We start from the raw sequence: 25,667 nt of genomic DNA, 5'->3' as shown, positions 1-25,667 counted from the left end.
TGAGTTTGCAGTAGATTCCCGTAAGTCACAGTAGATACATCCCTGCCTCTATAATATGCTCATGGTTGTCAAAATGTGTGGCTTGGATTTCACCTCTGAGAGGCATTTGCAGTGCTGTGCATTTTAACAGGCTCCAAAAGAAGGGATAGTGAAATACTTACTTTTCTTTTTACAATGTCCAGCAGATTTATGTTTATGCAGCTTCAGCCTATACTAAATGCTCAAAACTAGTGGATATAAGGCCAAAAGTTCCTCTCCACAAGTATCTCTAGGAAGACTCTAAAACTGCAATGGATGTTTTATTAAAAATACTGTGACAATTTGAAATAAGAATACATCTTTTTCTAATACAACAGCAGTCATATATTTTCTGAACAAGATATGTTGACAGACGAGCATGTATCATTTCACAATCACCAAAATAAACATTTTCACTGGAAGTTTAATGTATCAAAACTAGTCAGGAAAACATATTATATTGTTTTCTTTCACAAATTTGAGTAGCAAAATTGATTTCCTCCAATTTCTTAGCTTTTAGTGCATGTAAGCTTATCACAGATATGTATGGAGATTCTAATTTTTACTGCACCCATCTTAATTAAGTTATCTGGCTGGGCTTTAAAACACATTTTGCCAGAAAACTGGGACTGGGTCTATTCTCAGTGATCTGGCACCATTCAGCGGTGTTGCATGGGGAAACCAATCACAGAATTTTCGATCCTGTCTGTAGTTTGTTTGTGTGAGCAAGTTTGAGCCCCTTCTGCTTTCAGCTTGATACAAACCAAATACATTGTGGATGCATTACTGGATTTTTTTAATAGAAGAATATCAGTTTTGATAAAACTCCACTACTAAAATCATTCTTTCTACTGTGATTATGTTAAAGATTAACAACTGTAGAGTCTGAGTGATAATACAATAATTGAGCTCATCTTATGGCAAATAACAACAGATATTCTGAGTAGAATGCTTGAGCTATGCATTTCTATGTTTATTAGAACAATAGAGTTCCCCGAGTGAATAAGCTCAACTGTATTTTATTTTCTAGACATCTGTATACATACAACACCTGTCATATAGTTTACAGCTGCCGCTTAGTAACAAGTCTGTCACATTAGAAATATTTTACAGGTCCCTATAAAGGAAATCAGAACCAGCATGAATGTTTGGGATGAAATCATGTAAACAGTATAAGGATGTCATTCAGTGATAAAAAAAACCATATTTTATGGATATCCAGTCAGTCCCACATTTTATTGAATAAACCAAACTACTTTCATGAGACATACAACTATCTGCATTTTGCATGGTGTGTTTTTTCACTTACATAAAATAGTAAATTAATAGGAGAAACTCTAAAATATGTAAAAGTAATTTATTTCTGATTATTTATAATTAAAATACATTTTAATGCATTAAACAAAATAAAAAGAAGACATTATTAAATTAAAATCTTACTCCAAAGTTATTTTAAAACTGATAGTTACAATGATATGAGACTATTTCCTGTAAGGAAAAAAATATTTACATATATTCACTGTATGCCTTTAAAGCTTTTTCCAGACAACTTACATTTTGATGAAAGAATTCTATTTCTGTCTTTTGTTACATCCAGTAGACAGTAACTTGTCTTCATTTTTTCAATATATATTTTATTTTATTTGCTAATGTATAGGTGGCTAATGAGTCATGATAGATCCTTCCTTTGAATTACTCCCGAAATATACCTTGCCTAACACACTGCATATTAAAATATGCACTGTGTTTCCTGTCTTTGCATAGCTGTGTATTTTGTAAAGACACAGGAAATCACGTTAGAAAATAATTTAAGCCCGTTCCCTGTGGGGAAAGAGACTAGAAACAGCTATGACACAAACTCTTGTAATCTCTCACTGCTAAAATGAAAAAAAAAAAAAAAAATCCCTTCCTTTTTACAGTTTGACTAAATGACATCTGGTTGGTATTTTGCAGGAGGGGGAGGAAAATTGCTACAACTATGTTTAGTAAAATCTCTTTTAATCCAGTTAATGTGAAAGAACTATTATAGTTGCTATTTGGATCTGAGCATTTTTTTATGGTAACATAGACACCAACAGCAGAGAGCTTATTCTTACCCCATCTGTTTGTGAAGCTTTGAGTGAAAACATACCCATGCCTAAGACATAAAAAGGAAATAAGGTAGGCTGCAATTATAATTAGTAATTAACAGAAAACAAAACCTTAACGTAGTTATTTTGGGCGGACTCGTGTTTTGATCACACTTAAATACAGTTTCCATGTTCTTTCTGAATTTTTTTACTTAATAAATTTAAAAGAAAAAAGCAAGACAGATTCCACATACAGTTAGATGTTGTTTTCCTGTTTGTACTGGAAAATCTAGGTGTTGCAGATTCTCTCTCAAGATACCCTACCTGTTTTTCTCCTTGCTGTTTTAGCTGTCAATTCTCTCATGCAATTGTGTATTTAATATCCATTCTTACTGACAGATAGCAAAGTGCGTAATGCTATTTTGCTTGAAAATATTGTAACTGAAAGATAAAAAGCCAGTTGATAATTCATGTAAAGAACAGTCTAGGCCAAGTTATTTGATTTCCTACTGACCCATACAATTCTCTTAACAGGAATCATTGTTGACTTCAAGTGCTGATCTGTGATCATTTCCAAGTGTTTCATTACCTCTCATTACCAAATCTGTTAAATGAATACTTAAGTGTTGTTTGGTGTTTGTTTTGGGTTTTTTTTTTTCTCCTTCTTTTCAGCAATGGTATAGCAACTCCATGAAAGTCATATGCATGTGGTTGGCTGACAGATTAGACCTTCAGCTTCACATCTACCAGCTGAAGACTCTCATCAAGATAGTGAAGGTAAATAAAATGTGTTTGTGTTAGACTGCATAGTAAAGAGAGAAAAGTGATAAGGAATTAACATGGATAAGATCATCCATATTAATTAAGATTATCCTAAAAGTTAAAAAATGTGGAATAAAGTTGTGAACATATGTAGTTTTAGGTTGGGAGTTTTTTTCCACAGTTGTAACAAATTTCAGAAGAAAAACCATTTATTAAAACCTCTAATGTTTATTATATATGCACTAGTAACTGTCATCCATTCTGGACTCAGTAACAATTAAGATTGTTCTGAGAAATTTTAACAGAATACTGCTGGCTGTACAGCAATGCTGTACGGTATTCCTAATAAATCATTATTTGTCATATTACTGATTTTGTGGTTTACTGTAATAATCCCAGTAATGTTCTTTCTCCCTTTTTCCCACTCTCCTAAAAAGTAACTATTTTCTTTTTAATGTGCATGATGTGATTACTAGGTTCAATTGGAAAACAGTATTCAATATATTAGATAACATTTTCTAATCTTTTGTACTCTGGGATAAGTATCAATAGAAATACCAATCCTTCCAGTCCAGTCCTCAGTCATTTACACTGGCCAATGTCAGGTGCTTCGGAGTGAAGTGTAAAATACCATGCAATCAGCAGTTATGGGTTAACCTACCATAAAAGAAAGTTTCATCCTAAATCCCTTTGAGATCTTAATTAACCCTTAGGTAAGAGATGGAAAGCCATTACAGATTTTTCTTTTTAATTCTGTCTTGTTTAACTCTGAACATTCTTGTTATCTGTATAAATGTGGAATAAGAAACAGCTGTTGTCAGTGGTGACCTTGATTTCTTCAAAATATTTTCTCATTAAGTTCATGCAAGACTGCAGAGTGAGAAGCATTTTAGCTTGTGGACACCAGAATTGCAACTGCAGCTTTCAGGATTCACTAGTTAAAAGGGGGAAGAAAAAAAAAAACCAAAACACAACAAAACAGAAAGAGAGAGATGCAAGAAAACAGTCATAATAATGATGGCATCATGGCTGCCTGAATCACCCAAGCTTAACTTTGCTATTTCTGACCTTAACTGATTTCCCTAGGAACAGGATCTGGCTCTTCATTATATTATGTGCCAAAACAGCAAAAGCAGTTTACTATTTGTGGTCAAAATGAATGGCTCTTGTGAGAGGTTTAAGGCTCTTCTCAAGTGGAGGTGATTGCCCTCTGGGGTGGAGGGGGGGGAGGTGTTATAGGGTCTAAAAACTGTCCAGCAAGATCTAAGAACGGGTAGACTAAGTTATACCAGTTAAATATCACCCAGAGATTAGAGGAGGCTCTTACAAAACTGAAGTTCAGGTGAATGAACAGCACTGTAACCAACCTTCCTTCTGCAACCTGGCACACTGATGAGCCTCGTTCCACAGAAGTGGGCTCCTGGTTGTGACGGGGACACACTGATTACGGCAGAAACCTTTCTGTGCCTGTAGACCTGGTTTACTTTGCACACAAATTCTAAGTGTGTTATTCCAGGGCACCATCTGTGGATTTGGGAGATTGAAGAAGATGATGTCAATCATAGAGGTACTCGTCAATGTACTAGAAGACAGAAAAACTTGTCCACCTTTGTTTTGGTGGGTGAAGGAGACAGAACTGGTAAAACAGGAACTCAGTAGACAGGAGGCTGCTGGGAAGTAAGAAACAATGGTTAAAAGAGAGTATCATAAGAAACTTTGACTCCTGCAGCCCAGCTGGGGAGGGACATGTGGAGAGGCACAGTTCTTCCAAGCTTGAGACTGAATGGAGGCACTTCTCCGTTTGCTTTTCGAAAAAACTGGGAGCCTGTGTTGCCCCTGTCATCTCTTGGAAATATTCCAAAAAAGAAGTAGGAGATCATTTATAAGGGACATGGGATGAGGTCTTACTCATTCTTCCATGCAGCAAAGGTAGTGGCATTATTAAGAATGATCAGAAGAAGAAAACATTGCTTGTTCCCATTAAAATCAAGACTAAGGATGATGGCATAAAGCTATTGTTACCTGTCTGAGATATGTGCAGAGGGATGTAACTAAAGAAGGGTCAAGGACCAAGGAAAGTTAGGGAGAAATGAAAAACTAAGCTTGGAAGTGAACATTATTATCCTGCAAAAGTATGTCAAGAGAAGAGCAATGACTGAACCCGAGTGCTGGTCTGAGAATGGGACGAATACAATGTAAAACTGAAAGAAATTGCTGTAGGACCTGTTAGCAGCATAGAAGAAAATTGAATGCACAATGTTGTAAAAAGGGAATGCAATGGTGACACTTGAAAAAGACCAGGCAGGGTACTCGCAGGAGTGTGTGAGCAAAACGTAAGCTGCATCCATTGACTCTGAAGTTGACCTATGAAAGTCAAATAAATCTCTGTTGCAGTGATTCAGACAAGGTTTAAATAATCATCATAGATAGTGGCGGAAAAAATTCTCCCAGATGAATGTTACCCCTTTTCAGAGGTGTCTTTTGCAGCTCTCTGAAGTACTGAATGAAACAAGATGAGCTCTTTTTTCTTTCTCGTGCACAGTCTTCTCTGACAGAGGAATGGGCCTGATAGCCCTCAATTATCTTCCATTTTCTTTTTTGCATAGTGTCTTCCATAAACACTGAGAGCCTGTAGTAACTATATATTAAATAAGAAACTAGCTAGATCAACTTGTCTTTCTTAAGCTTTTCAGGCTAACTTCGGAAAAGATTATTTCAAAAATGTTACAACTTAAAAATAAGGAAGACAGAGTAGATGATTTTCCATATGTTCACTTGAACATAACATCAATGAATAAAACAATTTCGCTCAGAATTCTTGACAGAAAGTAAAAGAAAAAAGACATATCTGCTGGTTCATAGGAAGGCTGAATACCAGGGAAACAAAACTTTCTCAAAGAAAAAAAAAAAATAAATAACCAAACCACAGAAAGATGTAGAATTGAGTCAAAATGTGGATGACTTAGAATGTAAAATAATTGGCTGGAGCAGTCACCTGAGAAATGTTCACATTATAGAATATAGATCATAATCTAAAATTGATGTTATTTTTCCACATTTGGCCTATAAATTTAAAGATAAATGCAAATACAATCATATTATGGGGAGAGTCAGACACATTTTCTGTGAAATGACAGAACTACCTGTAGCCAAATTCATATTTCAGTATCCAGTTAGAAAAATTCTTTGTTATTGAATAAGACAAATGGGATTTACTATGAAATCTGCATACAGTTACAGAAATGTAGTACAAAACTCTTACAGGAATGACCATCGAAGTGTGGCTTGTGGACTCTAGAGTTTACAGAAATCTCATGTAGCCCAGAAAATTAAGACCACAAAATCTACCAAACTCTAGATGACAGGTCCCTGACTGCAGGAGGCATGAAGCCACTGGCATGCTAGAAATGGCCAGTGTATAGTGGAAGACTGATCAGACTTGCTCGTTTCCAATTCAGGATGTTTTATTTTTGCCACAGAAAACCTACCGAGACTTCCGATTGCAAGGTGTGCTGGAGGGGACGCTGAACAGTAAAACCTATGATACTGTTCACAGCCGTCTGACCGTAGAGGAAGCCACAGTCTCAGTCACAGATGCTGGAGGACTTCAGGGAATTACTATGAAAGACAGCGATGAGGAGGAAGGATGATATTATTTCACGAAGCATTTGGAGTTAGGGGGTGAGGGTCTGAGGGTGGAGATTGTCTTTGGATTGGGGGTTTTTTGGTAACTTGTCCTTGTAGTTGCAGTTAGAGTTTTGCCTTATGACATAGGTGCAGAAATGTAATTTGCTCCATTTTTTAAAAAAAAAATGAAAGTAAGATTATCAGAGGAAAAGTGCCAAGGACTTTTTGAGAACAATGGTTGTAGCATATTTTAATGTATAGCTTTGCTTAGGGCTGCAAGAACACTGGCATGGAGTTTGAGTTCCACTTGTGATTACATTTCATTCCCTTTTGTTCATTACCATTCATTCTTGTATCTCCATCCGATATCGATGTCCTGTGCAGAAAACAAAATGTGTGCCTCACTTAAAACACAACTATACAGAAAATAATTCTTGGAATAAGTCAGTGCCCTAGCTAAAAAAATAGTGTATTTTCAGGATTACACTTTGTTTACCTTTTTTTGTGCTAAATTTTACATTATTATGTGGTGTGCATTAAAAATTTTAATCTCAGTTCTTTGTATTTTGGGGTTGGTATATAAGTAGTAGGACTTCAAGAACAGTCAAACACATACAAACTACTTAGGAGTGCTGCTGTGTCTATTCATTTTGCAAGTTTAAAGATATTTCATCATGTTGGATGTCAGTAAGCTTGCCATTAATGTTTCTATTTCTGTGAAAAATTTCAGGCAATAAGAACACATTTTGTCGTGACCACTTCTGTATCTACTCAAGTTTGTATAGAATTCCACAATTAAAAGATGTTTTCAATATTTCAAACCATTTGAACTGTTGTATAATTCCTCATGAGAACAAGGGGAGTTTTAGAGGTTATATTTGGGTTATATAGTGATTTATAGTGAATATATATCTGCTCTTCAAACCAAATATATAGCAAACAAATATCCAAGGATGTGATACCTTTATAAAGAAAAAAAGCAAACAAAAACCCCTCACTGGCAGTCAAACAGACAGTGCCTACTGCCTGTTTTTCTATTCCCTCGATATGAGCTGGAAAGAATTCAAAATTTCTTCAGTCAGAAGTCACACAACTTATGAAAAATGCAGCTTGGGGGTGTTTTTTGGTGGGAATATGACTAATTCCTGGTTTCCCGGCAAGAACAGACCGCAGGACTTCGGGGGTCTGTCACAAGCACTGAGAATGAGAGCTGCAAGGAAAGTGTTTCTGAGCACACTTGGAGGTTCCGCCAAGCAGGGAAGGGCAAGTTACGCTTCTTCCTAGCTGTTTAGGGAGAAACCCAAAGTGGCAATTTTTTCCTGCAGCAAACAAGCCTCATCTACGTGTGAGTTGAGGTGAATTTAGCAAAAAGGAAGAAATAAGAGCTGCTGAGGGAGACCATTCTCATCTCTTCGTGTCCTGACTGAGTGCTTGCCCAGAGGTGTCTGGGGAGACTGGGGGCGGGGGGCAGGGGTGCAGGTACCCCCCACCCCGGGATGCATCCTGCTGCAGTGCAATGCACGTTCTGGGGAGCAGCAGGGTGGGAGGTGGCTGCTGCGGGGCAGGGCAGCCAGAGGGGCAAGCAGGGTGCACACAGCACGGTCCCCTCCATCACACTGCGTTCGTGTTACCAGCTCTGCTGGGCTGGAGGGACCACAGGGAGCCTCCACAGTATTTTCCACCATTCTCAGGCTCCCAGATGGTTTTGCTGGTTTAGGTTTTGACAACAAGGAAAGAATTTCATATACCTGTCTCATCTCTTGTTGTAGTCATGCCAGTGCATGGAAGCTGACAGCGTTTGAAGGGCCGGGTGGGGCTCTGGTTGAAAGCCGGACACAGTAAGGGGTATCTCACCAGGCCAGGAGCCGCAGCCTCGGTCCCAGTTTGGCTGTGGCAGGCAGCAGGGTACAAGGAAGCCAGGCTGCCCAATGTAACACCCAGCTCCCAAACCCAATGAAGCAAAGAGATCAGTACTAGTCAGGCCCAGAGGGAGCTTGTCTCTTCAAACATCCCCCTGCTTGCCCTCTCCCCACTATCTTTACCTCCCTGAGACCCTGTAGAGGTGTCTGTGGAGTAGTCAGTTGCAAACTGGTGAAGGCAGGTGTCACCAAGATGGCCTCCCAATGAAGGAGCATGCCAGTTCCATGTAGGGCTTTCCCAGAAAGAAAACATCAGAGATTTTTAAGGTTGTGAGATGCCATGAGGGTAGGAAGCAATATCAAAACTTAACACTGTCCCTAGCAAGTCACTAGCAGTGTGGGGGCCTGGAGTGGGAACTAGAAACACTAGGACAGAAGTGGCCATTGCCAGCACAGCTCAGGAGGTGATGGGTCCAGCTCTCAACCTGGCAGTAATCCTTCTGCCCAGCCCTGCTAGCCAAAAAGCTCTGTGGGAAACATACTGATTTATACCAACCTCCTCTGTGGGCTTGTCCTCTGTCTCAAGTTGCCCCTACACCGGGAAGGATTTCCTGGTAAGACTAACAAATCTCCCGACTGATTTGGACAATTACAGAGTAGGTTATATCAATTTCACCTGTCACGGCCTCAGAAGGACTCATAAGCCAGCACAGTCCTGACTGGCCTCACCTGGGACCTCCATCCACAGCCTCCACCCAGAGACTCCACCTCAGCTCAGTCCAGGGCTGTCAGTCTCTGCCCTAGCAGTGAAGTGGGCGTGCTGGTTTCTTGCTCAGCTACAGCCCTGCCTGTGCTTCCTTGTGGGCCCTGTTGATCCAGACCCTGATTTACGGATTGACTTCAGACCATCCTGATCATCACAACCATGTCAATGATCTGGACTCTGTTGCCACCTGCTCTCCCCCCTGCCCTGGCCTGCCCTGCTCCCTGACTGGAGGGGGTGGGACCCCTCCTGGCTTGTGGGCCCCTGCCGTGCTGCCCTGGGGAGTCCCCCAACCTCCCTGTCCCTTAGGGACCAGTCAACACTTTCTATGTCCTGACATAATCTTTAAAAAAAAAAAAAAACAAAAAAAAAACAACAGAACAAAACAGAAAAAAAAAAAACTGTGAATTTTTATGGCTTGAAGTGGGTCTGAGTTACTCAAATTTCATGAAGCATGATACACGTATGCCCCATATGTCGAGCACTTTACTATGCAATTTAATCTACACTGCTTGCAAGACACATCTGTTGATAAGATCAAGACGAGTAGGGAAACAGTAAAAAAACAAAAAACAAACAAACAAAAAACAAAAACAACAACAGAAAAACACACACACCAAAAAAAACCCACACAAAAACAAAGATGATGTAACCATGAAGAAGTTATGTTTGTGATTTCAGAGAAATTAACTCAGAGATGAAGTACATGATAAGTTATTATTAGGCAGCACAGCAGATATCATAGGAAGGCAGGTACAGAAATTACAGCACTCCAAAGGTCATTCCATTTCTTATTAATATTTTCTTAGTAACTAGATTTGTGAAACCGTGAACCAACGCCAAGCTTGAGAAGGCCAGTGAGTATCTGTGTGACAGCTTCGGAGTCAGGCACCGCTGCCGCCAGCAGCCGCGGCAAAACCCCGCTGACATGGAAGCAAGATCTGCCTTTACATTTTAATTTGCGTGTTTAAAACCTCAGCACGCTCCCGTAGGTGTGCGCCCGTCGGGGGGAGGCGAGCATCACCTCTCGCTGTACGTCTTGGTGCGAGGCAGCCAGGGGCTCTCCCAGCGCTCCGTCCGGGGCTCCGCGGGGCTGCGCGGGGGCCTCCGCGGGGAGCGCTGCCCCAGCCGCCGCCTGCACCGCTTTTCCTAAGCGGGTGCGGAGTGCAGGGAGCCCAGAGCAAGGGAGCAGGAGCGGCCTCGTTTAACTCTCCCCCCCTGCATCTTTGCGGCATAAAATGGGCTGTCGAACCAAGGAAAGCCACGGCCGGGTGCGCGCCCCGCGCTGCGCGCCATGTTGGGGGCCGGGGCGGGAGAGCTGCGCTGCCCCTGCCAGCTCGCCCGCCGTCGGGGCAGGGGGATGCCCGGGGCCGAGAGCTCACTCCCCTCGGCTGTCGCTTCCCCCCTCCCCTGGCCAAGGAGGCGCTGGGCAAGGCAAGGCAAGGCAGGGGGAACGGCCGCGGCGGCAGGGTGGGTGTGCGGCCCAGGGTCCCCCACCTCCAGCCGAGCTCAGCCCTCCACCGCCGCCGAGGATAAGAGGGCCTGCCCCGGGCCCCGCGGCTCTCCGCGGCTCTCCGCGGCGCGGCCCGGCCCGTCCGTGGGAGCAGCACGGCTCCCGCTTGGTGCCCTTTGCGCCCGCACCGGCGGTTCCCCGCCCGTGAGACCCGCGCTTATAGAGCCACCCCGCGCTTTAAACCCGATCCCGAGCAGAGAGCGGGCAGCGCCCGTCGCAAGAGCCGGCGCCGCTTTGGGGGGGCGCTGTGTCGAGGGGGACGAGCCGCTCACCAACGGCGCCCAGAGGAGAGGACCTCCCTCCTTAGCCCTGGGGACACGGCACCCACTCAGCGCTTCTGGGGTCCCGGAGAGATCTCGGGCCAGGCCCCGCGTGTTTCCAGGCTTGTGTGGGGCCGGAGCTCTCCTGGGAGACGCCAAACCCTCGGCGCGGGGCGCGGGGGGGGCCCTCTGCGCGGGCGGCGAGTGCGGGTCCCCGGGGGCCGTGGAGTGAGCGCGGGGTGCCGGGGAGGGGTGTGAGGCTGGGAGGCGGGCTGCTCGCGACTTTTCCTGCACAGAGAGTACCCGTCACGCATCTTCCGGGGGGGTTTTGAATCAAACGTCTAACAGCGAACGGGCGCGTCGCAGACATCGAGAGCCGCACGGCAGCAACAGGAGAGTCCGCTGGCAGAGGGGGAGCTGGACTCGTTCTGTGCGAAAGGGACGGAAACTGGGACCCCCGTGGGACCCGCAGAGACACCTCGGCCAGCCTCGGGCTCCCACCGGCGCAGACCGTTGTGTTCTAATAGCGACTTCAAACAAACAAACAAACAAACAAAAATACCCCAACCAACCAACACACCACCACCCACAAACAAAAAAAATCCAAACAAAATGTAAGGTTTTTTGCATTAGGGGGAATAGTGTCGTGGGTGTGTGTCCCCCGAGGGCTGCTCAGTTGTCCCCGTGTCCGAGCCCGGGTAAGGGTGCTGGGCGAGCAGCCGGGGGCGGCGGGGAACCCTCTCCGGGCGCCGTCCACCAGCGGCTCCGACAGAGCAGGGCTCCTGCTTTTGTCCTTATTTTCCTGCTTTTCACTCGGCTTCTCTCTCCCTCCCGGTAGCGGCACACCGAAACGGAGCCGGCCGCAGGAGAGCGGGGTTTTGTCCCGGTCCGGTGGATGGCGGACACCTCCTCCCCGCTGTCGGGGCGAGCCCGGCGCACTCTGGTGCCGGGAATGCAGCACACAGGCGCCCATGCAGCCGGCCAGCTCTTTGCTCTGCTCCAGGTTAGCTCCCAATACACTGGGAGAAAACAGAAACAAAAATAAGTTAATTGCTCCTGATCCTATTCAGGAATCTTAAAAATAAATAGCTTCCCCGAGCCAAAGAGCGCAAGGCGTTCATTTAACAGCAACGGGGCTAAACATTTGTTGAACTGGGAAAGGAACAAATGAGAAAGTGTCATTCATGGCTCCAGCTGCCGCTGGCCTCTCCCAGCCACTTCCACCAAGGGCCCTTTGGAGTTGATGACACCGCTGGGTCCCCTCACAGACGGACTGATTAGATTAGACGTGATTGCTGCAGTTCACGTTCGTAGCTGGCACACTTAGACAAATCGCTTGCATGAATTACGGGAGGGCCGGGAGCGCTGCTTTAGAGGGTCACTTGTAATTTCGATTATATGTGATTAAAGGCTTTATACGTGAAAAGGCTTAATTTGCACCCGTTTGGTTTTCGGTCTAGAGGGTCTGTACGAGACGTACTGTACTGTCAAACTTTGTTTTACCTCCGGGAACACTTATGTTTGGCAGGTCAGTGTCAACTGTTTTGTGATGGATTCGGTTAAAAATAGCAATACTTTATTACTTTATTCTTTTCCTTGCTGTGGAACTGATATAGAGGGATGCCGACACGCACTGACTGTATGAAGAGACTATACATAGACTCAAAAGGTATAGATACACATACATATCTATCTATCTATCTATCTATCTATCTATCTCCTTTTTTTTTTTTTTTTTTTTCTTCGCCCGGAGAAAATGTCAATGGAGAAAACGCCGAAGTATGACAATTCAAAACAACCTGGCAGAGCCCAAGAGCCTTTGCCCGCTCTCCTGAAGCAGCAGAACCCGAGGCTTCTGCCCGGTGCTCTGCTGCCGCCCTCGCCCCGCCGCCCCGGGGACCCCCGTCCCCCGCCCCGGCAGCCGGGCGGCAGCGGCCGCAGCAGGTTCCCACCGAAAAGGCCGGCGGCGCTGGATGCCCCCCAACGCCGGCTGACAATTGGGGGACCGCAGCTGGCCCACCAGCCTGGCAATCCCGGGGTCTGCTCTCCCCGCTGCAACTCTTTCCCCCGTTTGTATTTGACTTCCCTTCAAAAGACAGTAAGCAACAAGCCCTGAGAGAGAATGAACAGCGAGTCCAGCAGCCAGGGGCTAACGTCAAGTTTTAACAAGCCGGGGCAACGCGTTTCGCGGCGACGGGGTCTGCGGGCTGGCGGGCCGAGGGGAGGAGGGAGCTCTTGCCCCGAGTCGGGGGTAAATCGCCCCTTCCCGAAGCCGACGGCTCGGGAGGGGACGGCGCGGATCGGGATTTAGTGAGAGCAAAGCCCAGCTTTTGTAGCGAACCGCGGTGGCGGCACTATTAATGGCAGTTGTTACAACAATAATAATGGCAGTAATCGGGCTCTGACGAGGCGCCGTCGGGGCCGCCGGGGCCGCGTCCGCAAGCATTTCCGCACCCTCCCTGGTCCCTCCGCGTTACGCTCGCCCGGACAAACGGCCCCGGAGCCCGGCTGGTCGGTGTCTGCCCTCCCCAGCCGAGGCGAGCTGCGAAGCGGGAGGGCTGCGGCAAAACACTTCCAGGAAAAGATTAATACACACAGCAGAAGGTTAGCGGAGTTATTATCCTTTTCAATTCATTTTTTACTTAAAAACGCAATGGAATTATTCATTTTATTAAGGAAGAAGAAATTAAAGATTAGGCTTTAGACGGTATTTTACCTCCTTCTAATCGCCTCTGGGATCGGATTGGAGTAATCCTGACGAGGAGATGAATTCGCCGGTGACTCGGATTTCGGGCGCATGTAGAGATACGTTATGATAATAATGCAAGTGAGCAATATCAAGAACATAGCTTAGGAGCGAATGAAGCACAAAACCGATTACGGGGGAAAAGAGAATAGCAGCTTTCCCGGGCGGAACACGAAATCAACTCGAGGCAAAACTTTTGCCCTCAATTCCTCCGACGGTGTGAAACTCGGGGAGGCGGGCAGGCCCGCTCCTTCCCCCGCCGGCCGCCTCTGCCGGGACCCGGTACGTGCCGCCAGCCCGGGAGAGGCCCGGCCCCGGGCGGCTGGCGCGGCCCCGCCGGCCGAGAGGTTACGGTTTGCCACCCTCCGAGCCTGTAAATCTCTCTGCCTCGGGAAAAAAACTCCCTGCACCAGCACGACTGCAGCACATTTGCAGCTCGGCAGATAGGTAACATCGCTAAAAAGATGCGGTCCGAGCGCGAGGCAAAACTCGGGACAGGACTAAAAAAATATATCGACATCGATTTTAGTAAGTCTATTTATATTGCGGGCAACTCCAGCACTAGCGAGGCTCCGTCTCCAAGACGAAACAATGACTTCTCAAAAAGATTTTTTTCTTTTTCTTTTTTTTTTTTTTTAAAAAAAAATAGGCCTTTAGATCGCTGTTTAATAATGAAGGACAAACATAAATTTTCGTGTACGGTACGAAAAGAAAGGGAGGCATATCCGTAAAGAAGTAACGAATAATAAAGCTCCCGCTTCTCCAGAAGTGTATCTCAGTATTGAGGAGGCCAGTATAATTGTAATGGCAAGGCTGTAATTGCTGCTTTGGGATATTTACCCTGCTCAAATGACACTACATATTTTACTTTCAAACACATGTCAAAAAGTCAATCCCAAAAAGACCAGTTAAGAGGAAGCTGTTAACATATTAAGTATATGGGATTTGAAGCCTCTAAAACCCACTCAACAATAATTCCCTTCTTCAGCACCAATCAAGAGGAAATTTGCCTAGATTGAATTAAACGTAAATTGCTCTGAAGGAGGAAACTCTCCTCTGGCAGACACAAAATAAGCGACAGACAACGACGCCCAGGCGAAGCGGGCAGCCCGGGGCAGCTGCCCCGCCCGGCGGTGGGGGAACACGGCTCCGGCCCCCCCGGGTACCCCCCCACACCCCTCCCCGCGGGTCAGTGACACCGGCCGAACCGGGACTGGCGGTGCCGGTGCTGGAAGCAGCAGGTAGGAGGAGGAGGGCGGCTGCGGCAACCCGATCCGAGGCGGCGGTGACGGTCTTAACGCCGCGACCCGTCTGCCGGGGGGGCGGCGGCAGCTGCGCCCCTGCCGAGGGAAGGCAGGAGCGGAGCATCGCGGCCGGGGACCCCGCACGGCTCGGCACGGCTTGGCTCGGGTCCTTCCTCCGCCCCACGCTTGTCCGCATGGCCGTGTCCATCCAGGCACGCCCTGGGGTCAGCCCCGGCTCCTGCCGCCTGCCCCGCTCCGGGGCACCGAGGGGATGGGGTGGACACGCAGGTCGCGGGGCGTGCGGGGCGCATCCTCCGCAGCGAGGGATGCCCGCGCCCCGGCCGCTGTCCGACGCCTGTGCCGGGGACCGCGGGACATATTTTCTTCTGTCCCCCGCAGTTCCCCGATGCTCGCACGGCAGCTCCCGGCTGCGGAGGTACCGTCGTGCGACAGCCGCTGCCTGTCCTCCTCAACCGGGGCCGCGGTGGCCCAGGGCGGCATCGGCCCGGTCACAGCCCCGAGGGCAAGGATGCCTCCCTCCATCCTTCCCTCCCTCCCCGGGGCCTCAGCCCTTCCTCCCTGCTCTCGCTTCCCCGCAACTCCCAGGGTTGTCCTGGGCCGGAGGGGTGGGGGCAGACTCAGCCTTTCGCAGGCTCCCCAGCTGTACCCGAGCAGCGGGGGCCGGGCTTCCCTGCCTCGCTTCTCCCCACTAGCAAACCCGAGACCTCCGTCCTCCCTCCCGCGGCCCCGGAGAAGGGCAGTGCTGGGCCGCGGGAGTGGAAGCCGCCCCGTGGGCCCCTCCGCCGGGGGAAGCGGCCGGGCGCTGCCCCGCGGTGCCCCGCCGGACGCCCACTCTCGGGGCGGGGGGGGACAGAGGGACCCTTGGCTGCTCCCGGGGATTTCGGCAGCGGCCGCTCGGTCACCAGCCGAGTGACCCCCAGGCCGGCGGGGGGAACGGGAGCTTGCTCTGCCCCCGCACTGCCGGGCGGTGGGGCAGGGGGTGAATACAGAAACCCCTTCCCCACCGCTGCCCTCTCCTCTTCCCGACCCCCCTCTTCGCTGTAAGTACAAACACCGGGGCACTGGAGCGACCCGTGAGGAGCAGGGCTGCAAGCTTCGCTTAAACACACGGGGAGCACCTCTGCTGAGGTGCATAGATACCTATAAGCAGTGTGTGCACTTTATATTTCTTCGTGCATCTATGCTGATCCGGAACTTTCGGTATTTGTGCTGTGTATGTATTATTTAAGGACAGAGAATCTATACCTAGTGTATATGCAGGTTACTTTCTCTCTAAAAAGTGCCTGAGATTTAAAAGGTCCTCCCTCTCTTCCTACCTCCTTTTCCTTCTTTTCCCCAGCCCTAGGTTTTGATTCACCCTTTTGCTCACAAGCACTCCTTGGGTTTGGCCCGTGTGGTTCCTTCATCCCCACGCGTTGCTCTCGCTGTCTGCTTGTCGCAAGTTCCCCGCTCATTTGTTCACTGTATTTTCCAAAAGCTCACCGCCACCTGACCTTGTTCTTTAAAGCAGTGAGCAGACCAGGAGCAGTCCCAGGAGCAGAACAAGCCATCTCCCTCCCTCCCTCAGACACAAACACACACACTCCCCCGCGCACAAAGAGAGCTCGGGCTGGAAAATGGCAAGGAAACAAACTGCTTCCCCTCCAGCCGCTTCTTCTGCAGCACTTCGTTTGACAAATACTCTGGCGCTCGCCCTTGAATTGGGTTTCACATCCCTATTTAGCACTTGGACAATGATTTTAGATGATGTCACTTAAAGCCAAACAAGAAAATTGATCTCGGATTTGCTTGGCCTCTAAAGCCTGGTTAAGCAGATTGCAAATAATAATAATAAAAAAGAGAGAGAGAGAGAGAGAGGGAGGGAGGGAGGGAGGGAGGGAAGCAGAGGGGAGAGAGGCAAGGAGGGAGAGACACCTCCCTCCCTGGGCGGGGGAGGCGCGGGCGCCAATGACAAGTAGCCTCTTACTGGGGGGGAAAAAACTTTTCCTGTTGACTGTTGGAAACGAATTGAGCAATTATCTAGTTTACCTTCTCCTCTTGGAAGTTAACGATTGGCGAGATCTTGGCTGCGTTATTGACACAACACTTTCTATTGATAGAAATAAGTAGCGATTGTCCCGAGTCACTGGTGCGCCAAAGTAAACTGTGATGGGCTGGCATGGGTCCACTGGACTGAGAAGGCTGGTTCCGCCGGCGGAGGCTGTGGTGATGGTGGCGGCGGCGATGCTGGTCTCCCTCCTTGCAGATCAGTGACAAGAAAGGGGGCAGAGAGAGTGAAAAAGAGAGAGGAGAGAGGAGAAAAGGAGGAAAAAAAAAAAAAAAAAAAAAAAAAAAGAGAGAGAGAGGCGTCTACCAAAGCGGCTCAAACCGGGCGAACAAATGCAATCCAGCCATGGACAATAGTGGCCACCACACGGCGACCAAAATCCTAGCGACTCCTCCGGCCAGAGAAAGCCTGTCTGCCAGGAGCAACATGATCAGCACGCCCAAGCCCCTCGCCTTCTCCATTGAGCGCATCATGGCGCGGACGCCAGAGCCCCGCTCCATCCCCGTCCCGCAGCTCCTCCACCACAGCTCCGTGGCCAAAGGCGACCCCAAGCACCCGCTGCACCTCAACTCCTCCATCCCCTGCATGATCCCCTTTGTCCCGGTGGCGTACGACCCCCTGCCCAAAGCTGCGGTGGCCGGAGCGGAACCCAGGAAGGCTCATGTAGACTCCTCTTCCTCGCCCTCCTTTAGCTGCGGCGATCTCTTGAACTGTGCCCTGAGCTTGAAAGGAGATTTCCCCCGCGATGCCCTGCCCTTGCAGCAGTACAAACTGGTAAGACCCCGAGTGGTCAATCACTCCTCCTTCCACGCCATGGGAGCCCTGTGCTATTTCAACCGAGGCGACAGCCCTTGTCACCCGTCCTCCAGTGTCAACATCCACCCGGTGGCTTCTTATTTCCTCAGCTCTCCCTTGCACCCGCAGCCCAAGGCTTACCTGGCGGAGCGGAACAAGCTGGTGCTGCCGGCCGTGGACAAGTACCCGGCGGGGGTAGCCTTCAAGGACTTATCGCAGGCTCAGCTGCAGCACTACATGAAAGAAAGCGCTCAGATCCTCTCGGAAAAAATCGCCTACAAGACCTCGGAGTTCAGCCGCGGCTCACCGAGCAGCAAGCCCAAAGTTTTCACGTGTGAAGTTTGTGGAAAGGCAAGTAGAGCCGCAGCCCGCCCCTTCCCCCCGCTCCCCCGGCCTCCTACCCCCGTCCGTCTGTCCGCCGGGTTGTCGGTCGCTTGCTTGCTTTATTTTTAAAGGACGGCTTCCCCTCGGCGCTCTCGACTTCTAATCGCAGGGTGTTTTTTGTCTGATTTCACTCTCAAGGTATTTAACGCACATTATAACTTAACTCGCCATATGCCGGTGCACACGGGAGCCAGACCCTTTGTTTGCAAAGTTTGCGGGAAGGGCTTCAGACAGGCGAGCACGCTCTGCCGGCACAAAATCATCCACACCCAGGTGAGCCTCCATCCCTCACTCCTTCCATCCTTCCCGCCCCCTCTCCCTCCCTGCCGCCCCAACACCCCTCCACTCACGCTTTTGGGGGATCCCGGCGTCGTCCGGCCGCTCCAAGGCAGCGGGGGGCGGCTGGGCCGGAGCCGCTGGGGGATTTCGTTTGCTCCGAGTGCGGTGGGGTACCGGGGGGTGCCCCGCACTGGAGCGGCGAGCCGTCAGCTGACACACAAACCCCGCAAACCAGCACACAAACCCCGCAAACCAGCACACACACCCCGCAAACCAACCAACAAGTCGTGACTTGGCGCTTGTTTCCCTCCAGGAAAAGCCACACAAGTGCAACCAGTGCGGCAAAGCCTTTAACCGGAGCTCGACCCTCAACACGCACACGCGGATACACGCCGGCTACAAACCTTTTGTTTGTGAATTTTGTGGCAAAGGATTTCACCAGAAAGGTACCAGTCTCCAGCGCCCTCTCCCTTGCCCGGGGCCGGCCTAGGCGAGGTCAAGCGTCGGGACAATTTGCGACAGGGAGGGGAGAGTTGATTTTGTTTTCATTTCTGTTATTAGAGACTTACGTTAATTTAAAGTATTGCTAGCCTCGACACATCTCCTATGGCACGGCCCACGGAGTGGGGTAGGGCTCTCATTTTCGGGGGAGCGCGGGGGCACCTATCCGCGGGCAGCGCCCGTTTTCCGCGCACGGCGACGCGCAGTTTCCCGCGCAAGTTCGGCAAACGGCTGCGCCGCCTTTTTTCCCCTCCGAGTGCAGGAGTTGGCTTAGTTTTTCTCCCCGTGTTGCTGGGAGGGCTAAACGCAGACGTTTTTTTTCTGCGATGGACGTGATTTTGGTTTATTCGATTAATTCCCTCCTCGTCCGTCAAAGGAGCAGCCGCGGGGACGATGGGGAGAAGGTGGGTGTTTGCTAAGAGATCGCCGATCATTCTCGGCTAAAACCGAGCTCTGGGGATGGGAGAGGGTTTGGGGATTTACTTTTTTCCGTCCCTCCTCTTTGCAACGTCCAGTTCTCAGCCCCAGGTCCCTCCGCCCTTCTTGTCTCGTTCCCAGGCAATTACAAAAACCACAAGCTGACTCACAGCGGGGAGAAGCAGTTCAAGTGCAATATCTGCAACAAGGCTTTCCACCAGGTGTACAACCTGACCTTCCACATGCACACCCACAACGACAAGAAGCCCTTCACCTGCCCCACCTGCGGCAAAGGCTTCTGCAGGAACTTTGACCTCAAGAAGCACGTCCGCAAGCTGCACGACAGCGCCCTGGGACTGCCCCGGACCCCCGCCGAGCTGGGGGGGCCCGACCAGCCGCCCCCGCCCGGGCCGCTGCTGCAGGGCCCCCCGCCGCCGCCGCCGCTCCAGCCGTGAGGGGCGGCCGCCGGCCGGGAGCGCCGCTCCGCCGGTCGCAGGTCCGGCCGCCCGCCCGCCTCTTTGCATGCACCTGTTAAGCGGTTTTGTGTATTACGCTCTCCATTGCCACTAACGTTTATGGGACTGATTGTTTCCTTTTTTTTTCTTTTTTTTTTTTTTGGGGGGGGGTGGGGGGGTTGTATGTGTGTTTTTTAAAGACTCTATTTTTTGTTGGCATTGCATCTCAGGTGGAGAGATGGTTTTAAAAAAAAAAAAAAAAAAAGAAAAGAAAAAGCGCCAAGCCAATTTCTGCTCTATTTATTTGGGATCTGTATTACCCGAGCGGGGAACGCTGCACCACTTTAATTATTTCAATGTATATATATATATATATATTTCCATTGTGATGATCCTGCCCTGCCTCCGCTGCCCGCTGGTTATCCCCCCCGTCTTGGTTTTCTCCTCTCCCTCTCCCCCCTGAATATCGTATCTATATGAACAGAGCTGGTTCGCTGTGTACGGATTTGAATTTCGGTTTGATTCTTGCACGTGGAAAAAAAAAAAAATCATTAACCTGGTGGAAATAAATATTTGAACACGAGTGACTGCGGCGGCGGGGGCTGCGGCTCGGCCGGGCGGGCGGGCGGGGAGCGCGGCGCTGGTGCTGTCTAACGGCAAACCTCTCCCGCTTCCTTGCCAAAACACTGAAACAACCGCTAAAGACTTTAATTAAGAGGGGTAATTAGTTCGGATTGATCAAAGCCGGGTTGTTATGTTATTAGCTGCTCAGCAGACTCTGCCAAGTCGAGCCTTGAAAGCGGAGCCCTCTCGTCGGTGGGAGCCTAAAGGGCGGCGGGAGGAGGCGGCCGGGTCTGTAACGCTGCCGGGGTTACCGCCGAAACAGGCCCGAGAAATGGGTCTGTCTCCCAGGAGGGGCGGGCGTATCCGCTCACCGCCCGCTGCCCCCGCCTCGGGCTCGGGGGGTCCCTTCCGAGCAGGGGGGCCGCGCCGGGACACAGCGGGGGGGGGGGGGCGGGCGGTGCTTCTCTCCGGGGCAGCGCCCGGGGACGGCGGCGCTGGGGGATCCGGGGAGAGGCGGAGGGCACCCCGCGGGCGCCGGGAGTTTGCCCCGCTCTCGGGAAACCTGGAGGTCACGTCTGCGGGACCCTCCAGAGCGGCCCCCTCACAAACGGGTGATTTGGTCCCGCGGGGCATCCCTGCTCCCGCCTGGGTTTTGCAGCACCTGGAGTCCTCCCGGGGTTTCGGCTGTAAGGGAAGGAGCGAGACGCGATGGCTGTAATCGTGCCTAAAGAGTTACATCCAGGAGAGGGACACCTCTTGGCAGGCGACGCGCCCGCCCCCCTCCCCTGGCCGCCCCCTCGGGGGTTTTTGCAACCAGTATGTCTGGCTTTAAAGTTTAGGCCGGCGGTGCTTGTCTCACCGGCGCTGTCTCATGCGGCTGAGAGAGGAAGGGTCTTCTTCCTTCCACACATCTCGGGTTACTGAAGTAATCCTCTGAACGGACGACTGTACTTGCAGAAAGCAAAGCAACAGGTCGGATCTGCAGCTCAGCCAGACCCCCGCGGTACCCCGGCAGGGCTCAACGCCGCCCCATCCGCCCCGGCGTCCTCAGTCCCCGGAGGGGACGCCCCGCTTCACTCCTGGGGAAAAGCAGCCCGGAGCCTGGCTGGTGATGCGGGTGGAGGGACTTCAGTGCAGCCCACGGACACGCGTTGCCTGTGCAGGGGCGTGGGGGTCCCCCACGGAGCAGGTCACCGCTTCGGAGACCTCGGGGAAACGGGGAGCCGCTCCCGGTTTTTCCATACGGATTTGCGGCGGGGGGGTAGCGGGATGCGGGAGGTGAGTGACCGGCAGAAGTGACACCTGGGAAGTGGGTTGGAAAGGGGCAGAGAGGAGGGGTGTCCTGCGGAGCGGTGGGGACCGGCTGGGTATCCCCTGAGGATCCGTCTCTGTGGTCACTTCCCCTCCAGCTCTACCCTGCACACAAAGCCGGGAGGGGGACGTTTGAGCTTCAACAGGGATAAATTCGGGCCAAAACAGGTGACTTCAGTGCATTGCTAGCTCCTCTTTCCTTCCTTGCCAAAGGTTAAACTTTTGCAGCATGGATGTAAAGGTAGGATGTCCCAAAGGTCACACTGAAATTATGTGGGTGTGCCATTTCTGCGAGCCTCTGCCTGAATGAAATAAATCGCAGCAGAAGTCCACCTTACTTTCATCTATTGCTCAGGAAATGTGATAGTACAAGATACTGGCAACTCTCTTGGCAAGGTGCTAAGTATCTTCATTTTATAAATGTTAAACATTTCAAAACTATTCAAGCACTGCAGGTATCCTGGAACAGCCATAAAGTATTTCATATATATATGAAAGGATAATCTAATCTGTTCACCTTGTGATGAGCATGTAACATCAGTCTCCAATCAAACATTGACAGGAGGCCTGAAGACACCACAGAAGACTCTGTGCTCTGGTTACCCAGATGCCTCACAATTCTTGCTCTATCTTGTTTCTCCAGACTGTTTTCTAAGTGTTGGTAGAAATGAGGGCTCAGGCTTCCCCAGCAGCAGTAGTTAATTTATTCTTTTTGTATGGTTATAGAGGGAGAGAGAGCTTCCAACGTTGCTTGGCCAGAGACCAGTTTATAGACAGTAACTGGTATTTTGCCTTTCTTCCTGTAAAAGATCTGCAATCACTGCATAGTCTGGGTTCTTCTGTGTCTTCCTCATGAAAAATGCTATTTTGCTAAGGAACCTGCATCCAGGAATGGCCGTGTTTTGAAATGGAGTGGAAATGAGGCACTCTAGTTTTATTCCAAGGTGAAGTAAAGAAGGTCAGTGATGGGCATGGATGAGTGTTTCTCCTTCCTAGATTTCTTGGGGTAAACACTACAGATGTGGGACTTCACAGGGAGATAAGGATAGCTCATTTGTTATTTCGCTGTATAAAACCATGTTTTTGTCAAAGGCTGGGATTAATACGTGTCTCGGAAGGCCTGTGCAGCATTACCTTTCATTTCCTGGCTTTCAAGATTAATCTCAGGTTAAGTGAATTTCTAGTTAATGGTCAGCAGCAATTCAAAGCTGGTGAAATCATCATGAGAGAAAAAAAGCTGTAATTTCATATACCTCCAAAGCTTAGAGCTATTAACAGCTCTCCTTAGCACAGATAAGACTAATTTTTTTTTTTTTTTTTTTTTTTGTGAATAATTCTGACAGGAGAAATGGAGTCATCTGTACCTAAAGGCAAGGTTATATGTTCTGGTTCCTGCTTGACAGTCAGTTTCCTTCCCATATTATCTGTATCCTGTATGACAACTGGTCAGCCTCATTCTGTCAGTCCCTTGTGGATGCTGGGAGGAGAAGGGTGTTGGTGTATCCGGATCTGCTAAAACAGAGTCGCAGAGTTGAGCATTAGCATCCTGATGACACTGTGGCCCACCCCCAATCAATCACAACAGCTTCACTTCAGTACTGAATAAAAGGGAGACAAGGCTGGTCCCTGTGGGACTCTGGAGCAGGGACACTGAAAAGGAAGAGCTGTTGCTCTCTACCCCCATCCCCACCCAGGATTTCTCGGGTGGGACTGAATTTCTGTGCTTGTCAGATGCTACAGCTACATTAACGTGTGTCAGTGCTGAAAGTGCTGTGTATCTGAGGGCTACCAGAATTACAAAAGCTGCCATATATTGCTGTACAAATAAAATAGAACAACAGCAGGATCTTCTTAGAGCGTCAGATACAAAGTTCTTTTTGAAGCTGAAATGGTACTGGCTTTTCTATACTACTGCTTTATTAGTAATCAGACACCCCACAACAAAAAGAAAAAAAAAAAGAAAAAAAAAGAACCAAATCCAGCGTACGTCTATGTACCCAAAATGGGTAATGTACAATATTTAGTCAAGGAAGCATTTCTTTTTTAAAATTTTTTTTTTTTTTCCCTTTCTTTATTAACACAGTGGTGAAAACAGAGGGACTAAACAAAGTGTCACAAATTCATCTGGAGCCAGCTTGCCTGCTCAAAGGAAGGTATGTTGGTCACAGCTTAGTACCAGAACAGTTTTATTGGACAGTGCTTGAAAACTAGAAATTAGAAAGCTCCTACTCTGCACCTCATGTGCCATACTTAGAATGGGACAGTCACCATTTTGTTCTTTGGTGCTTGGTAAAGAAAATAGGGACCTAATTTGTGCCTGGTTTTTTGACATGCTAATATGAAATAATTATAGCTCTGTGGATATGTAAGTCTTTCCACTCACTATTTGGCTACTGGCTTGCTCAGATACCATACTTACAGAAGAAGAATTGTTTTGTACCCTACTGGCAACCGTAGTAGTAACTCCCACCTCCCCCATAAAAGCAGTGGTAGTTTTAGCTCCTGTAAGAGCAGTGGTAGCTCCAGCTGCACTCCCAGCTGGGTCCCCGTTCTCTTCCTGGTCCAAGGCTGCAGGCTGGATTACTTCTGGATGACCACTTCGGGTCTGCACAGCACACTGCAGCTCCCTGCAACAGCTGGTTGGACTCACCGTTAGCCACGTGGGTTTGCAGAAAGTTGTCATTTTGCTTCAGTAATCTATGACTCTTGAAACAACTTGTTTTAAAACCTCTGGTGGTATTACAACGTACAAGCAGTGTCTAACCTCAGGCCTCCTTTGAAACTTTTATGGAAGCTATTTAATGGCTCCACTGTTCAGTCACTCTGTTATAGTCAAATCCTTGAATATTTGATTGGGCACAGTATTAAATCCAATAACCTTGCCTATGGAAATACAAAACCTCCTCCCTTTCTGCCTTTGAGAGGGGTAATTTTTCACCATCATTATGTGATTTCTGAGAAATAATCTTCAGTTACCAATCAAAACACATAGAGAAGCTGTTTTCCTATTTTTTTTCTCCTGAATAGTTCTATGAAAAATTTATAGATAATAAGTTTTATTTTGAGTAGAAGATGAGAGAGTGATACTTTGCAAATGTAAACGTGAGCAGCTTATTGCAGCTGCACAGGTAGGCTAAACGTTTATTTTTAGGGATGGCACTATAACATTCAGTTGAAGACTGACACAACATGTAAGAGAAAACTTGATTCATGGTATTTTAGTTTAGAGGGATTAAATACAACTGATGACACAAATTAAACCTTTCAAAATATTTCTAAAACACCTGTTAACCTCTTGATACTACTATGAAACATCTGTAGAGTTTATACCTCCACATAAAAACCTTGCTTAACTCAGATTTAAAAGAAATAATCTTGAACAAGAACTTCCTTTCTAAATAAGAATAATGAAAAGCTCATGGATGATAAATACGTTCAGATGATTTTTTTCTGAGCAACCAAGAATTTGTAAAAGTAATCTCTGCTGAAGAAGTTAAAATCTGAACCACAATATGCTCAGAAAAATAATCATTTAGCTTTAACTCAAAAAGGCTTCGATTGATTCTTTTCCTGTGTTGACCAGAAAATAAAAAAGAAATGGCAATAATTTTTTTAACCTACTATATTTTAAAGGAACGATAAGTTTGCTCTTAAAATAAGTAATAAAAAATTACTATGAAAAATGCAGGAATCACATAATCTTGTTTCTTTTATGTTTGCCAGCAAATACATTAAGCTACATGTCATAAATAGGAATACATCTTAAAACCCACTTTGGTCTACTTTAACTGAGTAGTAAAAGCTGAGGGCTGAGACTTGCTTCTGTCCAGTAATATTCTTTTATCCTGTGAACCTGGGAAGTACAAGAGATGTAGGGAAATTAGTTTAGATTATATTTTTCAGTTATTTCAAACATCCAGTTTGAAGAGCTACATAGAATTGGCTAGAAATGTTAGGTAAAGACCAAAACAAATTCATAGTCACTTTTGTGGACAACTTGTAATTATTAAGATTTCACATAATAAATAAAGT

At 48.2% G+C, this 25,667-nt stretch overlaps 2 protein-coding genes across 17 annotated transcripts in view; both read left to right on the top strand.

Moving 5' to 3' along the window:
• CADPS2 (calcium dependent secretion activator 2) overlaps positions 1–7,283 on the top strand; it is a 322,958-nt gene extending 315,675 nt beyond the window's left edge. For all 16 annotated transcript variants that reach the window (XM_074903178.1, XM_074903177.1, XM_074903176.1 and 13 more), the window contains 2 exons: positions 2,760–2,864; positions 6,329–7,283. In XM_074903178.1, the coding sequence (XP_074759279.1) occupies positions 2,760–2,864; positions 6,329–6,499 (276 nt within the window). In that variant the 3' untranslated portion in view covers positions 6,500–7,283. The remainder of the gene's footprint in view (positions 1–2,759; positions 2,865–6,328) is intronic.
• Positions 7,284–17,011: 9,728 nt separating this feature from the next.
• Positions 17,012–19,760, top strand: FEZF1 (FEZ family zinc finger 1). The gene is made up of 5 exons (XM_074901679.1): positions 17,012–17,703; positions 17,854–18,075; positions 18,247–18,381; positions 18,701–18,833; positions 19,447–19,760. The coding sequence occupies exons 1-5, from the start codon at positions 17,275–17,277 to the stop codon at positions 19,758–19,760; spliced, it is 1,233 nt and encodes a 410-aa protein (XP_074757780.1). The 5' UTR covers positions 17,012–17,274.
• Positions 19,761–25,667: the final 5,907 nt, after the last annotated feature.

This window comes from Athene noctua, chromosome 3 (genome assembly GCF_965140245.1).
Source record: "Athene noctua chromosome 3, bAthNoc1.hap1.1, whole genome shotgun sequence".
NCBI lineage: Eukaryota > Metazoa > Chordata > Aves > Strigiformes > Strigidae > Athene > Athene noctua.
Note: the sequence above shows the minus strand (reverse complement) of the source record. Positions and strands in the feature narration are given on the sequence as shown.

What these genes read in the sequence shown, in the direction of transcription:
- FEZF1 (XM_074901679.1), top strand. Translation starts at nt 17,275, where the DNA reads ATGGACAATAGTGGCCACCACACGGCGACCAAAATCCTAGCGACTCCT. An exon ending in CCTTGCAGCAGTACAAACTG is followed by an intron (nt 17,704 to 17,853) that starts GTAAGACCCCGA and finishes TTGCACCCGCAG; the next exon opens with CCCAAGGCTTACCTGGCGGA. An exon ending in CAAAGGATTTCACCAGAAAG is followed by an intron (nt 18,834 to 19,446) that starts GTACCAGTCTCC and finishes TCTCGTTCCCAG; the next exon opens with GCAATTACAAAAACCACAAG.